The sequence below is a fragment of the Triplophysa rosa genome, linkage group LG7 (genome assembly GCF_024868665.1).
Source record: "Triplophysa rosa linkage group LG7, Trosa_1v2, whole genome shotgun sequence".
Lineage (NCBI taxonomy): Eukaryota > Metazoa > Chordata > Actinopteri > Cypriniformes > Nemacheilidae > Triplophysa > Triplophysa rosa.
Genome location: NC_079896.1, coordinates 12,722,858 through 12,741,767, shown reverse-complemented (window position 1 = coordinate 12,741,767; position 18,910 = coordinate 12,722,858). Strand labels below are relative to the sequence as shown.

The window sequence follows — 18,910 nt, the reverse complement described above, 5'->3', positions numbered from 1 at the left end:
TGCAGCTCAGTTGGAAACAACTTTTTCACTGACTAATCTAAAGAGTTTACTCAAGGCTTCTGAGAACACATTGTTATTTCTCTTTTTTTCCCGGGTACAGAAGTTACATATTGTTGAATACATGAATACAAATATCTTATGATGGTTTTATGGAACATGAAATGGCATACTACATGTTCTTAAAGATATGGATTAAAATGAGGACACGGCATCTTGCTCGGCAGAATTTTTAAAGAAAAAGGGAAAAATCATTGAAGCTGTGCTCATAATCATAATAAGGCACTTTTGTGTAATTGGGTGAATTAAATGAATTTGTAATTACATGGGGAACTAAAGTGCAAAGAATAGTACAGCTACTTTCAAAGTTTTTGCTTTGAAAGTCTTTCGTTTCTGATTTTTGTATCTAGAAGAATATGAATAGCTTCTTAACATGCAGTCACTATTGTATCAGTCATGTTGGGTCTTTATGGTGTTCGCTCAAATTTAGATGATTCTGAAAGCTTCAGTCTTTCACAGATCCTGTAATAGGCATACAGCAGGGGCGTTTCTAGACTTTAAAGGTTCTGTGTGTAAGTTTCAGTTGCCACTATTGGCGATGTAGGAAATCGCAACCTACAGCTCAGCCACCCCCCTCCCTTTAGAGAAGCTACGGTTGCCGTCACAGGACAAAAAAGTTCTGTAAATGATAGCGGCCATTATCGGTGGTGTTGATAATTGCAATCAGGCGAGCAACAGGCTCAAGCTACGGAGACAGGACAAAGATGTCATCGTCTGAGACAGCAGAGAGTAATGTTAGCAAGTCAAGTGACGAGGATTATTTACAAAGATACATTAATAAATTAAATTTACTTAAACTCTAATCGCTATAGTGAATATTATTGTTACTTGTTTAACATTGTGTCAGTGATTGATTCGCTCATTTTACATAGCATTTTTTGGCATGGTAGTTCGTAAATTACAGCCTATTGTGTCACGGACTGTGGCAGGAAAAGAACCCAAATGCAGGCAGGCCGTAAGGGGATAACAGACAATACTTTATTTTTAACAAAAAACAGAAACTAAACACCCACGAGGGGGTAAACAAAAAGTAACGAAATAATACAACGAGCAACAGGACCAAGACTAACTAAACAATAAACTAGACAATACTTTGACAGAAACTAAACTAACACTTACTAAGACAGGACTGGGTTCTATAAACAGGATCACAGGAACAATGACTGGCACAATACACATACAATGACCGACACAGGACAATGACACATGAGGGTATTACATAGGGAAGACAGACAAAGGATAACGACACGGGGCAGGTGTGGGTAATTAAACACTCAGGGAAAGATAACGAGGAAACGAGATGGCGGGAACCGAGACGAGACACTGGAAAGAACGTATATTATTGTCAAAAGGACAATAATATGTTTCTCTCCACACATAACCAAAGGCTTTGTCATGACTCTGCTACAGGACCAAGAAAAACATGACAAAATGAAGCAGAGCCATGACAGAAGCCCCCCCTTTAATGAGCACCTCCAGGTGCTCACCAAGGGGTAGACGGACGAGACAAGACAGACTGGGAAACAGACAGGACCAGGCAAAACAAAGAAAACAAAATCAAGGGCAGACAAGACACAACAACAACAGGACTAGGGTGGGACATCAAAAATAACAAACATGGGAGGGGGGGGGGCCAAACAAGGGCCCATAGGGGGCAGTCCAGGGGGTGGGGAGAAGTCCCAGTCCCCGGCTGCGCTCGAGGCGCGGAGTCCTGGGGGACTAGGAGGAGACCGGGGGGGACAGTCTTTGACCCGGGGTCTCCCCGGGGCCTGCTTGGCTGCCGGACTAGGGACCGGCTGGAAGGCCGGCTGGACCGGGCTTGACGCCGGCTGGAAGGCCGGCTGGACAGGGCTTGACGCCGGCTGGAAGGCCGGCTGGACAGGGCTTGACGCCGGCTGGAAGGCCGGCTGAACAGGGCTTGACGCTGGCTGCACCGGACTTGACGCCGGCTGGACCACCGGACTGGACGCCGGCTGGACCACCGGACTGGACGCCGGCTGGATCATCGGCCTGGACACATGACTAGACAAAAGACTGGACACAGGACTGGACGCCGGCTGCACCGGACTGGACGCCGGCTGCACCGGACTGGACACTGGACAGGACATCGGCAGCACCACCGCACTGGACGCCGGCTGCACCGGACTGGATGCCGGCTGCACCGGACTGAACGCCGGCTGCACCGGACTGAACGCCGGCTGCACCGGACTGAACGCCGGCTGGATCACCGGACTGGACGCCGGCTGGATCACCGGAGTGGTAGCCGGCTGCACTGGACAGCACGTTTCCCCGTGACGCTCCTTCCTCCTTTTCCGCACCGCCGGGTCTGCAGCCATCTTTGGCGGACCCGTGGGGACCGGAGGTAGTTCAGCGTTGGGGGAACCCCCAGACGTCGTCCCCGAGTCCTTCCCTCCCCACTCGCCACGGTCGCCACCAGGAGAACCGGGAACCGTGGAGCTCCAGCCAGAGGGTACTGAGTCCCCCCGGGCAGCGGCAGCCAGGACGAGACCCCCCGGGACGCTCGACCGTGGAGCGGAAGTTCCAAATGGAACTCCACTCCCGGGATCATCCCGGTTGGCCACGTACCTGACCATATCCGCGAACCCGAGAGGAGCCAGCAGCCTCCTCTCCAACGGTGTGAGGCGCCGGGTGAGGCAGCAGTTGAAGATTGTCTTCAACTCCGCATCACTGAACCCGGTCGCCTCTGCCACCGCCGAGAATGCTCTGGCGAACTCCCGGTCCCCATAACTCCCCTGGCGGAACCCCAGTAGCAAGTGGGCCAGGCCGGATCGGGGAGACGACGCCTTGCCGTCCTTGGGAGCCGCCTGCTGGGTTCGATTTGGGTCGGTCATTCTGTCATGTACTGTGGCAGGAAAAGAACCCAAATGCAGGCAGGCCGTAATGGGATAACAGACAATTCTTTATTTTTAACAAAAAACAGAAACTAAACACCCACGAGGGGGTAAACAAAAAGTAACGAAATAATACAACGAGTTACAGGACCAAGACTAACTAAACAATAAACTAGACAATACTTTGACAGAAACTAAACTAACACTTACTAAGACAGGACTGGGTTCTATAAACAGGATCACAGGAACAATGACTGGCACAATACACATACAATGACCGACACAGGACAATGACACATGAGGGTATTACATAGGGAAGACAGACAAAGGATAACGACACGGGGCAGGTGTGGGTAATTAAACACTCAGGGAAAGATAACGAGGAAACGAGATGGCGGGAACTGAGACGAGACACTGGAAAGAACGTATATTATTGTCAAAAGGACAATAATATGTTTCTCTCCACACATAACCAAAGGCTTTGTCATGACTCTGCTACAGGACCAAGAAAAACATGACAAAATGAAGCAGAGCCATGACACTATTGATTGTAAATAAATGCACTGTTCAAGGCGTGTAATCTAACCGCGAAAGTCTTAGCAGACGTTTTTCTCATCGTTTACACTAGAGTCAATCTGTAACTCTTTATTTATTGGCAACATGGAGCTTTAGGCCAGGGAAACCGACTTGTCATCCCCAGTTGTTGTGTTTGGAGGATCAGGGACAAGTTCCCTGATCCTCAAGGACACTACACAGGATTTATTCCTGGGCTATGAATTTCCATCCAGGCCCTCTACACAGCAAAATCGCCAGTGTTAAAAAGGGTCAAATTAACTCTCACAGTGTTTATATAATCCACACTTAAGTGTGGATTATATAAACACCGTGACTGTTAATTTGACCTTTTTTAACACTTGCGATTTTACTGTGTAGCGTGATCAGACAGTACCACACAAGTACTCAACAACCTGCCTCAGCATCAAACAAATGTACATAGTTTGTAAGTTATTTATTATAATTTTTGTATATATTTATTTAGTCATTTAAAAATAGTTATGTCGTGTTCAGAAGTATTGTTATGTTGTAAAATCGGATTGCAATAAATGGTTACACCTGTCTTTGATGTATTTTTTAACCTTTATTTATACAAGTATGAATCCTTTTATTTACATTGATATGACCATTTACATTAGCTCATGTGTTTATAATTATTCATATTTACATAAAATGTACATTTGTAACAACTTTATTAAAGATCTCAGGTGATCTCCTATGTGGACCCTTCCACATCAGGTGCTGCTTGGAATAATGACCCTGTTGATGACAATGGCATTACAAAATGTATTGTAATGTTCATATCCTTCAGTGTTATGCAATATCATTCAGTGATACGAAATATGGTACAACATATGCAAGAAACATGTGTAAATTACCTAGACCTCTCCTGACTTGTGTCTGCAACAATTCTGATAAGGCTGGTGCAGGTAAGGGGGGCACCAAACCAAGCCTTCTGGGGTCATCTGGTTGAAGGCTCCGCCTCCTAGGCATCCCCGCTTCACATGTCAGTCTGCTTTTCAAAATCCGTCCTTGCAACTCGGAAATGTATCCATACGTTTTTTCAGATTTCAAGGCGTATATGCTGTATCGTCTAGCATTTTTCTTGTACAGTCTTTTGAAACTGAAATTACAACAATTAAAAATCAATATCAATTGCTTGATAAAACGATAGACAACCTTAAAATTTCATACAGACCTATTAAATTGCATATGAAACACAGACTAAATACAGTACTATAAATGTACATTTTATATAAGTTTAAAACATACATCTCTTTGCCCTCCTTCGTTTTCATTGTTGGTCGAGTCCGGTGGAAATTGTAGTCAAGAGCAGCAAGCAGAACTCTTGCCTCATAAACCGGAGGGCTGAAAGCATAGCGCTTGCTGGCATACATCAGGATGTGGTTCTGGAATGCCTCTAGGTCTGCTGTTGATCTGATAAAACAATTAAATTGCTTATATATATGTATATTTATGGCCTTATCAAATAAGCATCCATATTACTAATTACTAAGGAATGCCAGGGGATGGAAGAGTATAGCCACACTTTACCTGAATCGCAGGTATTTGTGAACATCTTTCAGCCACCTTTTATTGAGGACTATTGCCACTAATGCTTTGTGGCATTGTGAGTCTCTCTGGATCCACTTCTTTCCCTGTATTTCTTCAGGTTCAAGGTTCACGTGCCGACAACTTCCCATAGTCCAGGTATGGACGTCACAGACATGGTGAAGGATGCCAACCCATAATGACTGCAAACCATAAACATTCAGTAATACTATGCCCTTACTATGACAATAAATAAAATTACCCACTGACATATAAAAATATGTAGTGCTTACCATAAACTGTTCACGTGTGTCGGCTGTCTTGCAACACCACCAGAAATGGTTCACAATATCTTTTAACCAGTTGAGAAGGATGGACTGTCCTTTTATCTTTGCTGCCTTGAGTAAAGAAACCAAAAATAGATATTACTGTAAAATATAGGCACTCAACCATAGGCTATGCAGGGATAAGAAAAAAAATATGCATATGGTTCAAAATAACTTGTTAACTGCATACTGTTCAAAATAGATGATGTACAGACAAGTTACTTTATGGTTAATACATGAGACATAACATGAGCCATGTACTGTACTTACTGCTGCAATTTTTTTGGCAAGGTTCTTCGTGCCATGCCACATGTCAAGACTGTGATGAATTTCAAGGGCCTTGTATTTTCCTTTATCTGGGTCTATGAAGAGGTAAAAAAATATTTTTTTAACACTATATTTACATTATATTTAGTGTACATGTATTCATATGTGATGTCAGATTATTACTTACTCATAAGAGCACCAATCTGGGCATGAGCATCTGTGCAGATCCCCACAAGCATTATCTCAGATGTAAGCTTGTCTACAGTCTGGATGAAACCTTCCTTCTCCATCACAAAAAGAGTTTCATGATGTCTGCCGCTTGCTATGGTGGCAACATAAATGATCTCCTTGGTTTCATTCTCCATGGTGGTGTAGCTGCAGTATTGTGCACAATGACCGGGAGAGTCATTTCTGCCATCCCCTAAAGAAATAAGAATATAAATCCTAAACTTTTAGTGGCTTACATAAAAAACTATTATTACTTTATTTTTCCAAAAGTTATATAATATGAAACTGTGTAGACAACACACCTAGCACTATAACGTCTTTACCTTGAAGGTGAGAAATAGCCTCTTTCCTTCTCTCTTCCCAGAAATCCTTTATTGTGTCGACACAGTAAGTGTCCTGAATGGAGAAGGTGTTCGTATTTACCATACCCATGTTCATGAATTTGAACAAGAGGGCAATCTTGCCATAATTGTTGCCAGACAACAAAATGTTGGAAAATCTCCAGCTTGCATTCCAAACTTCACTACAGGTTGGGAATTCCACCTCCACAAGCTGTCCATTTGGACAGACCTAAATATAAAATAGCAGTAACAATACATTTTGTCACGTACAGCACCAAGTTTTAATATTTGTCATCTTTATAGAAATTGACAGTTCTGGTATGCTGTGACTGTCTGCACTTACCCATTCAATAGAAGTTGCTGTGCCCCTGTAGGTTATGTTTATCTCAAAGGGTGCAACAGAGTTACACAGCAAACCCGTCCTTAAAAGGAATTTGCATTTTTCTGCAGGCAGGATGAGAAATGTAGCCAGTTGTCTTAAGCAGTTGTCATACACAATGGAAGCTCTTGCACCTATGATGTCATCTTCACACAGGACAGTCTGTGGTCCTGGGAACAAAGGGTTCTGACCATGGGGAGAAGGCTCATCAGGAGGGTCTTCATGTGTAGGCAGGTCATGCACAGTCTCATCGATTCCCATAATAGGAAGTCCATCAATAGACTGTGCATGCTTCAGGGCTGCTCCCATTCTGTACAGGCACAAAATGCTGTAGTAAAGTGACACCACTCAAACACTGAAAAAAGGACCAATAAACAACCTTATAGAAATCGGTGGAATGTATTCTTCATCAGAGCTGTAACCATCCTTTGCAGCACCTCCTTCTGGGGAAGATTGATCTGCCCAATCAATTCCTTGCATAAGGAAACATTTCCGATAAAATATATACAGTATATGTCTGTGAAAAATTTACGCTGAATAATACTAGATATAATTAGATAGTAGTACTTACACACTGTTCATTGGGTCATTGAAAACATTTTCGTCAAAGTCCTCCTCAACAATGCTCATGTCTTGTAAGCTGCACAAATAACACAAAGTTGTCAAGATGTTAAAAAATAAAAAAGCATGTGATAAAAGTTATGATGTTACCTTTTTTCAATCTCTGTAATTACTGCGCCTTCTGCATTGACATCAATATCACCTTCTCTGTAAAAAAATATCCAGACAATGTTGAGTATATTTACATTTATTCATTTGGCAGAAATATGCCTATGCGCGTTGTAATGAAATATAGACTAAATAAATACAATAGCTACTCAACAAGGTCAAGCTTCTAATCAAACCTATTAGAACAAAATTATTTAGATGCATGACTTGCCTGTCTGTTCCACAACAGGCACCAATGCTGGATGATGCCGGAGCTGTAACTTGAGAAGTTGTTCTCTTCACGGGAGTAGATGTTACAGGCCCTCTCTCATAGCTGGAAAAAACAGCAGCACCATCAAAAACTGTACTGTACTGATAATTTTTTTTACATCTGGGGAACATGGGCTCATCTGGACTAACATACAAGAGTAAATGAAGAAAATCTCAAAAAGTATCAGACCTAGTGCAAGTATGAGCTTTGCCACAAACAGATAGCATGAACAATGAAAGCCATGGGAATATTAATTTGTCAATATTTCTATGCAACAGCCCAGTATAAACAACATTACAGATGTTTATAAGCATAGTAAGGCATCAATACACTCTCCAATTGATCTTATCCAATCTTCTTTGACACTGTGCTGCTGATTAATTATGCAACGTGGGCGTTTTATCCTATGAATGATTAAATTACACATTTGTATGCACAGAAGCTAAGCAGTATTATAATATAACTTAAACTTGATTTATGCAAATTATGATTGTAAGCATGATTTCTAACTTGTTTTGCACACGGCCATGTAACATGGGATTATAGTACAATTACAAATTGCTAAAATTTTACAAGTAAAATTTTACTTCTCTTGATGATCTTGCCCATCTATTAGCTACAGCTATCAAACAAACAGTTCGCTTACATTGCAGAATTTACACAAACTTACCGATCCAGCAGAAAGCTGGCAACTTCGGCGTTGCTTAGAAAACACTTTTCCTGCGTCAGTGCCCTCCATTTGAGGAAAAGCCACACCGATGTTTATTCAGGTTTTATGCCGTTTTTTGTCTCGACTTCGCCTTGCTGTATCGTATCTTCTCTTTTTTGACGACACAGCTTGACGCTCTGTCGGCTCTTGTGCAGAGTATGTGTGGTCCGCCATTAGCGCAAATTTCACTTCTTACTGCAACAAAGAACCGTTTCTATTTCTAATAAAACACACGACCAGTAAATGTTGTTCTTGTTCTTTCTCTTCTTCTGCTGCTCCTTCTCCGTGCATATTCAACGTAGTGGCATTGCAAGCTGCCTCCAAAACACAGCTGAAGAAGAAGAACATAGTCCGCGCATCCTTCGTTTTACGAAACGTGCTCAGTTTGTCCGTGTAGTACTACTGTAGAAACATGGCGGTGCAATATGCTGAACATTTCGGTTCATTTTGTAAGGTATTTCTACACCACTCAAAACATAGTTTTGTATTCTATATTACATTTTGGTAAATAAATCCTTCAAAATGTTACACACTGTTCCTTTAAGCTTTAGGGCCACATATAGCGCCAGTTAACATATTTACGAAACGCACTCTGTGGAGCAGTTTGTCCGTTTCTGGCTACTGTAGAAACAACATGGCGAATCCCATGCAAGGGGACCCGCAGTGTGTGTAGCTAGAAATAGCTCATTCTAAGATAATAAAAACATAATGCTTCATTATGTGAGGTCTTTTCCCCCTTTGAAGACATGGTTATGTATATTATATTGCATTTCTGTCAATAGATCCTCCACTGGCCCTTTAAAGTCTGACTACGTCACTTGTACAAGCATGAATTAGGTTACTACCTTGCATATAGATCCATTTTGTCTGTGATTATCGGTGTAAAGGAAAACACTGACAAATGAAGTAAATTGTTAAAACTTTCAAAGACATTTTCAAGGCTCTGCCCCACAATCATACACATTTAAACAGACATCTTCAGCCATTGTGCCCTGCCTCAATGATTCTTTTTTTTTACTTTTAAACTCCGATTTTCAAAGTGCATCATCAGACTCTGCATAATGCGCATAATGTTTTAAATGCATGGACATGTTCTGTGAAAAGGTACCCGAAGAAACGTGTTCAATTGGGGTCAGGTGAACCCATAACTGGTAACCAGCCTAATTATACAGGGCTTCCTGTAGACAAATTAATCAGCCACTGTTGTCATGGCAACCCACCAACTAGCTGATCTTGAAAAGATGCAGTTTAGCACATAAAAACCTAACCCCATTATTACAGAACGGAAGTGCTAATTGTGTCCTGTCTTGGTCACCAATAAATTAATTTATCCAGTAATTCAACTTTATTTATTCATTTTGTATGAATGTATTAAATTCACATTTCTAGACCAGACTGTATCACACCACTAAGTCAATTCAAAGTTGCACGGGTCTCATCATTTACCTGCTTTAAGGAACAATACTACACATACCTCGTTATATCACAGTACTAAATAGAAATATAGAACAGTTCTCTAACAATTTGTGGTTTTGCAACCCAACATTCAGGTACTCTGTAGACTTGGGCTCTTCCCATGACAATGGCATGGCCAAATGCCACATTCATTTAATGCTGCTCATGTGAAGCCCCGTGGACATGAATGTTCCAGAGGTTGCATAACTCCCCCTTTGCCTGTTTTATCATTCATTCGGCAGGTCTTTATTTATATATTCTCTTTCTCGGATGATAAATGGCACAAGGAATTTAATTAGAGCTATGGGAGAAGATGGAGGTCTGATGAATCTGATACTGTGCAGCTCTCACACACAAATCAAAGGTGAAAGTGTGCGTGCGCGTTGGGGCAGCAGAGCAGGGAGATGTCACTACCGCAAATGGTGTGATGTGTCTGTCAGGTGCGGCGGAATTAACTCACTCATTCTCATCTAAACAGCTATGGGAGACACCGGGACGAGCGGATCCGTCATCTGTATGCAGGTCATTTGTGGACATGACAGGAACCTGAGCAGAAAATGATTTGTTATTCACAAGAGTCTGAGCCAGACGATTTACTGTAATGACTAATGTTCCTACCAGTTCATATTTTTAAAAAAGTACATATGAAAATATTTCTACTCTTAAATACTGTTTAATGCATTCAGAGAATATTATTGAGTTTAAGATTTATTTCCAGAGTTGGGGCGCAGGTGCCAAACAACAGCCGGATTCTGGAGAGGTTATCACAATTTGCCTAGTATATGAATAGGTCCAATTTGTGGAAAGAGAGCTAAAAATACAGTACAAGGATGGTTATGTATTTTTGGAAGCAGTTAAGACAACATTATAGTATTATGCACATAAACAGGACTGAAATAAAAGGCTAACAAAATTCTCACCTAAATTATGTACTCATCTTTTGAACAGTCACTGACACTCAAAACACAGAACTCCAGTTGAATTATTTGTTGTTTTGGTTGTTTACACAGACTATCATATTCCAGTGCTTACATCATATTGATAATTATATAAATGATTCAAAAGCCACTATACACCTGCTTTCGTTATTTGTTTTGTTTACGACAGCCAACTGGAATAATAATAACTGCCACCGTCATTAGCTAATGCAGAAACATCATTTGAAACTACTGAACCACTTGAACTCTATCGCCGCTATGTTGGTGTGAACTTGAAAAATCTTAGAAAAGTTGGTCTTTTTTGATGAATTTACTTTCATCTAAATCATCTCATAGCATTTTTTTTTTTTAAGTTGAGTGACATATTGATTTAAATATGAATGGATTTCACCTAAAAGATGTGCTTCACATACTTTTTATTGGTAATAAGTTTTCCTTATTTACCTGTTTGTTTGTGACATTTTCCTGTTTATGCCCACAGCAAACAATGTTGAAGACCTAGTCTCAGCTCGTCCCTTTTCATTGGTACCTGAGGTTTAGATTTGGAATGCAAATTCAGACAGCAGTTACAGGTGCTGTTACCAGCATTCAGAATGCCTTATTGATATATGACATAGTTAATGAAAAGTAATGACACTCTCGAGATGCAAGTGCCAGCCAATCAGCTTTCATATCAAACTGACAGGCTTTTTAGGACATTTGTAGCATGTGTTCCTGTTGCTCATATGGTAGAGCATTGCATTAGCAAAGCAAACGGTTATGGGTTTAAATCCCATGGAAAAAATATACTGTTCTAACAATTATCCGACTCCATCCCCAGCACCACCTGTCCAGATTTAATATTGTGCAGCATCACTTTCATCAATTCAGCAAGCCTTTGTAGTTGCTCTGCAACAGCAGCACCAGTGTAAGCAGATCTAATATGACTGAACTTACTGACTGAATTTAAAGTATACACACATCATGCCTGTGGAGAACAGCTACGTATTTCCCTATGCACACTTCGCCAGAGACATGGGTACTGTATTTCATCCACGGGTTATGAATCAACCTGTATGCTAAAGCAGCATGAATGAATGGTACAGAACACAACCACTGACATAAATGTGTCAGTCAGGAGAAATGAGTCGTTACGTTGCTCATTCATTAAACAGGTCTCAATGCCGCAACATAACAGGAAGCTTGATTCTCTATGCATTCACATTATCTACACATCTTTCCCACCGACATTCCAGAGGATTCCCCAGACAAAAACAAGTCTGCTGGAATCAAACCATAGCAGCCTTTAATAAAAAAATATTTATTTCAGACTCCCAAACCTGGCGAGTAAATGTGCAAATCTTGTTGCAAAGTATGTGAGGGCTTGCCTTAAGTTAAGGACTTCCACTGGGACACAAACAAACCTGCGGCTGCATTTCACCATTTATTTACTAGTCCCTTGGAATTTTGCACAAAGACACACTAATACACACACCTAAAATAAAAGTTCTTAACTGGCTCTTTATCAGGCTGTGTGTTCCCCATGAAGAGTCTATAACATCAACAGAACCTTCCAATAGCACAAACAATTATTTTTAGTTTCTTTAGACCGTAAATGTAAGGGGAGAAACATTAGGAACCTTTCACTGACATGGTTTGGGGGAACCACATAGAACACACTTAATATTCCAAGCAAATATCTTTGATGTGTTTATTGTGTGTGTAATTGTTTAAGTAATGCAAATCCTTGTTTATCACAACAAGAAAAGATTCTTTCATGCTCATTGAGAGGTTTTTTTTAAGCTGAAGCTGGTCCACAGCTCTGAAGTGAAGCAGCGCTCTGAAATCTAATTAATATAACAGATTGTCTAACCAGTGCACAGACTGTGACAGTCTGGGACTCAAACACTAACAACAACAAATTTACACTGGGATCATTCATAATCTTTTTCTACAAAGAAACAATAGTTCTTAATTTTACTTTGTAGCTCCAAAATGGCAAAAACCTAACTTGGCTTGAGGCGTCTTTTGGTCAAATGTTATTTTCCCACTCCATCTGTCTTTTGGTTTCATCTCAATGTAATGAAATCATCTCACATTAGTTCTGTTTAATCCAACACTCCACATATTTTGACATGGATGGTGATTGGAGTTGAAGTACTCTGTTGTGATTCCCTCTGAACTCTCTTTAGCATCTAGAACAAAAGGTCACAATTATGGCCTGATGTTCTCCTGTCCGCTGACTGGTGATAAATGAGACTGGTATTATAATAAAGATCCCCACCTTCGGGGAAAGATAGCAAAAGGTCAAACGGCTGTCAGGTGGGATGTTGTAAGTAGCGGTGTTGATAGGTGACCACCATTAATTATGAAACGGGACAATCTGAGTTTAAGGTTATATGGTAAAGAAAAAAGGACTGCTAGGGAACTTTGAGATCTTTTTGAATATGAAGCCGCTGTGCTTCAAAAGTGACTCTGTACTATACAGTACAGTACCACGGTGACATTTTAACAAAGTGTGCATCACATGGTGCACAGATGCCACTAGTCTCGTTCATGGACCATTTGCAGAGTTACCGGGGGTCACAATGATCCAGATGGGGTCAGTGCACTTAAACACTGTCCGATTGAAATGGTAATTAGCTGGATTTTATTGGGCTGTATTCAAACATCAAAGCTGAAATAGATAATGAGACCATTAGTCTTTCTACCTCAGATCACTCTGTAGAAGATAGGTCTTTCTCGAATACACTTTCTCACACACACACACACATACGCACATATTTTGATTGGACCGCTCTCACAGAATGGTTCTAATCGTGGCAAATGTTTGAAATGGAAATTGATTCTGTGCTATTTATGCACCATTTCAGATGCAGTGAGTCTTTCAGCAAAGACACCCTCTCAAAGAGACATCATCTGCATTCAGTTCTGGCTTTTTAAACTAAACGTCATTTTATTTATATTTACAGGTATGTGTTTGTTTTATTATGGCATTTATAGACTGAGACCTACTGTTGGAAAAGTTGACACAGTTATCAAGGACTGTATATTATTGACTTTCAATCAGGTCCATACACAAATGTATATTTTTTAAATATTTTTCTTTTTCTTGTTTGGAAATTCTGTCTGTAATGACAATATGAACATCAACATATTTTTGTTGTAGCAAAAACCTCCGTTCCCTGATGGAGTGAACGAGACGTTGTGTCGACAGAATGGGGTTTGAACTTGAGAACCTATCATCTCTGATTGTACTTTTAAAAGCCCAATGAACTTGGCGAATGGCATGGCATGCCAGTCTCCGCCCCGTGCATACGGGTATAAAAGGAAGATGGCGTGCCCATTCATTCACCTTTTGTGCTGAGGAACCTGAGAGGCATTCTCGGTCGCTGGAGCGGACAGCGAAGCATTGAGGCATGAAGGACACATCGTCTCGTTCCCTCCATCAGGGAACAGAGGTTACATCCGTAACCGAGACGTCTCTCGACGTTGTGTCGACAGAATGGGGCCCTATACGAAACGCCACAGCGCTGAGCCATGTCACGATTTCCAGCAGAGTGACACTGACTGGCCTGGGCGAGTCACAAGTGAGCGCAACCGCGAATCGTAACCCTCCAGTGGTGTGGTAAGGCATCAGTTCGAGTGAGTCAATGACGAGAGGCTTTTACCAATGGCCGTACAGGCAGTGGCCTTCCTACTCTAGAGACGAGATAGCCGCCCGGCACCGTAAGGAACACTGGGAATTGCTAGCTCCTCGCCTGAGGGGGGGCCGCTACGGAGACCACATCTGCCGTAGGGAGATAATACGTGGAATACCTACACGGTCTCACCAGTGGAGAGATCTCATGGGAGTAACGCGGGGCCCCAACCAGGGGTGTGCAGAAGTGGTGGAGTCCACCATGGGGAGGTCACAGGTTCACCAGCAGGGGAACCAAGAGTGGGGAAACGTCAGACGGGACGACCCAAGGGGGGAGTCACTACGTGTGGAGCACTAGCTCAGGTATAGGGGTTCACCTCGTGAGGGAAATTCTACCCATACTGGGCTTGGAATAAACCGTCATGACGCAACGTCGAGTTGAGGCTGCTGGAAAAAACACACAGGGGGATGGACGTTCTTTTGAGACCAGATGGGCGAGAAGGGCCCAGCATGAGATGTGACATGCCCGATGTCCTGAGTCTCCCTGGGCTGTCCCCGTCAGGGCCGCTTGACCGACGGGGGTGATGCTTTCTGCCGCGATGCTCTGTGTCCATGGGGAGCCGCCTGAAGGGGGCCAAAGCCAGGGCAGGAGGGGCGGAGGCGGTGCTGCTGGGGAGCAGACGCCGTCCGTCTGCTTCTTTACTGCTGAGAACTGTGAGAGATCCTTGACGGTATCGCCGAATAGCCCATCTTGCGGTATGGGCGCTTCAAGAAAGCATACCTTCTCGGCGTCTCACATCTGTGCAAGGTTGAGCCCTAGGTGTCTCTCCTGGACCACCAGAGTGGACATCGTACGGCCGAAGCGCGCAGTCAGTGGCGGTGCGCAGTTCCAGCAGTTCTTGCATGGCCGCTGGGTCGTGTCTTCCCTCATCCAGCCGCTTCAATGCCTTGGCTTGCAGGACCCCCAGGCATGAAGGGAGGAGGCAGCTTAACCAGCAGCAGTGTAAGAACATACACGCCATGGAAGGGAGCCTTGGTCCGTCCCTCCAGGTGGAGGCCGTCTGCAGGTACGGGTGCACCATGACAGCACGCTCTACCTGGGGTACATCGACATAGCGCTTTAGCTGTCCCGGTACTGAGGGAAGTTAAAGGACCCATTGGATGAAAGTTGGATTTTTTTCTGTGTTTAAGTGTTATAATCGGGTCCCCGGTGCATCTAGCAACCCAGAAAACGTGAAAAACAAGATCCCAGTAACTTTGTTTTGGTAAGCCTTTCTCTGCAAGCATGTGAGAAATCGAACCGTTCAGATTTCGCTCCTGATGTGACATAGACGCAGGCTCGTATTATAATATTACCTCCCCTTAATCTCATGGATTAAAGTTCACCGTCGCTACAGCGGATTTCCGTTAATTGCAGCGAGTCTACGACGGATTTCCGTCAATTGCAGGGTTCCAGCCTGTCCTTAATGTCTTAAATTCACTTTTCATAATGTTGTTAACCCTTTGACACCGGTGTGATTAGAACATTCAGTGCTTTGGCTGGCACTGAGCCAGAGACAGACTCAATCCTGTCATATATCACAACTATGCAGTGTTTTCAACTACATAATGTTTAATTTAGCCTTCAGACATATACACGTGCCTACAAGCAGAGGTGGGTAGTAACGCGTTACATTTACTTGAGTAACATTTTGGAAAATATGTACTTTTTAAGTAAAATTAAAAGTGTGTACTTTTACTCTTACTTGAGTAAATTTCTAATAGAAAATCTGTACTTTTACTTCGTTACATAACTTACATTGCGTGACGTTCCTTCGTTCCTTCATTTTAAAATATGCTTTTTAAAACGCGTTGTTTATTTCAAGGTTGTCGTCTCTTTTTATGGGCATTCCCGAGTGATCGATTCTTTTGAGTCGATTCTTTTGAAAGCATTAATTGAACAATGGTCCAAACCATTTGAATAGGCTAATGAATCACTTCAAATGATTTGTTCAGTTCGCAGCACGATCTGAATCATCTGAAGCAGGATTACTCACTCCTCGTAGCGCGAAACTTAAGAACACGCAGAACACAAAGAGCGTTGGATGAAGTGGATATGAATCTATATCTATACAATCAAAACTGCAAATGTGTCATATTGTTTGCCAGCAATGATAAATGCCCGTCATATGCGCGCACCCGCGCGACCTGTTCGTCAGACACAGCAACATGCGCGTTACCTGTCAGACACAGAGACGTGGGCTTGCAGAAATATACATTTGAAGAACAGAAGGAAGAAAACTTGTTGATGGGCGTGTGGTTCACTGTTTACTGTTTGTTTACAAGTAAGAGCGTTTCACAACACACACGTGACAACACGAGAAAACATGAGCTTTGATCAAAAATGTGTATTTCATTTAAGAGAGCACTGCAGATGTTCTAGATCATCTTAGGAAATGCTCTGAGTTTAGTTAATGCTTTAGTTTGATGTGGTCTATTATTCTAAATAAGTTGTGTAAACTACATTGACATCAGGACTAGATGAAATTTACAGAAATGCTCGTCTCTTCTGTTCTAGTTACTTTAGAATCTTAAAGTTTTACTTAATTAATATTGCATATAGGAATTTATTATCTGCTATATTTGACCTGTGCTTCTCTCTCCTTTATCCTAAATGTGTGCTCTCACTGAGCGTGTGTGTGTGTGCGTACTTGTCTGTGTACGTACGTGTGTGTGTGTGTGTGTCTCTGTGTCTGTTGGTGCGTGTGCGTGTTGTGTGTGTGGAGTGTTTTGTGTGTGGGTGTGTCTGTCTTCTGTGTTTTCAACCTTTTCTTGTTTTTGCAGGTACAACTTTGATTGTTTTGCTTGTAGTCAATGTGTCTCATGTACAGCTGCTTTGTAACAATGAAAATTGTAAAAGCGCTATATAAATAAAGTTGAGTTGAGTTGAGTTGAGTTCTGTGTTTGTCTATTCTTTAGTCTCTCTAGTATATTGCAAAGATAACTACTTATGATAATTAAAAATATTGATTAAAATATAATATTAAAATATTGGCGTTAATATTAATTATATGTAGTAGGCCTATATAATCACATACAAAGTAACTAAGTAACTAGCTACTTGAGTAGTTTTTTCATTGCATACTTTTAAAATAGTGACTTTTACTTTTACTTGAGTAACAATTTCTCTAGTTACTTGTACTTTTACTTGAGTGAAGATTTTGGCTACTCTACCCACCTCTGCCTACAAGCACAAAATACATTTAGAGATTGCATAATACACACTGATGTCTATGGAAGCGGCAATAACAATCTCCTCAAATGTAATTTGACGGATGTTTTATTCAGATCAGACACAGTATCTGCAATTTAAGCAATTGTTAAGATCACTGAATTCTTCTACCAGTTCACTGGGCACTTACGTTTGTGTTTTTAAGAGAAGTGGATGAATTCACGTGATGTAAATCCGACAGATCTCAGACCACGGCAGAAACAAACATGGCGGCGAGATCATTATAAAAGTGTTTAAACAACAAAACACAATCACATGCACATATTTGACAATCGGAATGTCAGATATTTCATGTCATAGTTAACAGTTTGTGAATTTTGAGTAAAAAAGAAAAATGATGTAAAAGAAATGCATCAGTCATACAGCTGCTGTGGCTCTGCGGTATGTCACATGATAAGCAGTGCCGCGTCGCTATGGAAATGTTAAAGTGATAGGCTACCTTAACGGTCGCCTTGGAAAAGCTAGTCAAACACTGAAACTAGTCATGTAGCTGGTGTCAGGTGTAGCCAAGCTTCAGGAATATGGTTTCACAGCCAAAAGGCAGAAAAAGTGAAAAGCACTCAAATACAAACAACATTTTTGATCTTAAGTGGTTCTTTCATTTTGTTCTTTTTTCTGTTAATTATTAAGAGTTTCAGAAAACATTGTTTGGTCTTATAAGATAAATAAAAAAATGCACTGAAAAGTTATAGATGGTTGATTATTTGTCTAGGTAAGTATAATTTTTTTCATAGATTAAAAATAGCTTTTAAAATACGCAAACTGGCAATACTATGTAAAGTGGTTCAAAACATCTCTCTTTAAAACGCTATTGGTTAAAGGAATATGACTTGGCCTGAACGGTTATCAATAATATGATTATTGTCAATACGGGTATATTGTAACACAATAATATAAACAAAACATTCTCTCCATATTCTCTCTCGTGAAAACGTCTCGGTTACGTTTGTAACCTCGGTTCCCTGGTGGAGGGAACGAGACGTTGTGTCGAACCGACAGATGGGGTTCGTCCTTGAGAACCAATCACTTCCGACTTCTTAGAAAAGGCCAATGAAAATTGGCGAATGAAATTTGCATGCCGGACTCCGCCCCCGGATATCCGGGTATAAAAGGGAGACGGCGTGCCTCATTCATTCACCTTAGTTCTGAGGAGCCTGAGACCTCTCACGACTGCTGCAGTGGACAGCACGTGTTGTGGCAAGAGGACACAACGTCTCGTTCCCTCCATCAGGGAACCGAGGTTACAAACGTAACCGAGACGTTCCCTTTCTGTCGGTCTCTCGACGTTGTGTCGAACCGACAGATGGGGTTCCAATGGAAAACGCCATAACACTGTGCCCTGTCACAATCTCAACGAAGCGACGGTGACAGGCCTGGGCGTGT

At 41.8% G+C, this 18,910-nt stretch overlaps 2 protein-coding genes and 1 long non-coding RNA gene across 4 annotated transcripts in view; 1 reads left to right on the top strand and 2 right to left on the bottom strand.

Moving 5' to 3' along the window:
- The window catches only part of LOC130556485 (gamma-aminobutyric acid receptor subunit gamma-3), a 187,391-nt gene that overhangs the window by 90,192 nt on the left and 78,289 nt on the right, over positions 1 to 18,910 (top strand). The window lies entirely within an intron of this gene.
- Positions 4,123 to 5,684, bottom strand: LOC130556486 (uncharacterized). The gene is made up of 6 exons (XM_057337540.1): positions 5,612 to 5,684; positions 5,309 to 5,413; positions 5,019 to 5,218; positions 4,737 to 4,901; positions 4,343 to 4,587; positions 4,123 to 4,223 (listed from the first exon to the last, which is right to left on the bottom strand). Exons 1-6 carry the CDS (start codon positions 5,651 to 5,653, stop codon positions 4,180 to 4,182), a joined length of 801 nt encoding a protein of 266 aa, XP_057193523.1. The 5' UTR covers positions 5,654 to 5,684; the 3' UTR covers positions 4,123 to 4,179.
- On the bottom strand, positions 6,768 to 7,198 carry LOC130556487 (uncharacterized). The gene is made up of 3 exons (XR_008963229.1): positions 7,128 to 7,198; positions 6,936 to 7,029; positions 6,768 to 6,866 (listed from the first exon to the last, which is right to left on the bottom strand). It is a non-coding gene; the product is annotated as an uncharacterized LOC130556487 (long non-coding RNA).

Excerpts from the sequence above, each read along its gene's own strand:
- LOC130556486 (XM_057337540.1), bottom strand. The coding sequence starts at position 5,653 with ATGTGGCATGGCACGAAGAACCTTGCCAAAAAAATTGCAGCA. Across the intron at positions 5,414-5,611 it reads TTGCCAAAAAAATTGCAGCA|GCAGCAAAGATAAAAGGACA; the intron begins GTAAGTACAGTA and ends TCTTTACTCAAG. Across the intron at positions 4,588-4,736 it reads ACGAAGGAGGGCAAAGAGAT|TTTCAAAAGACTGTACAAGA; the intron begins GTATGTTTTAAA and ends TTGTAATTTCAG.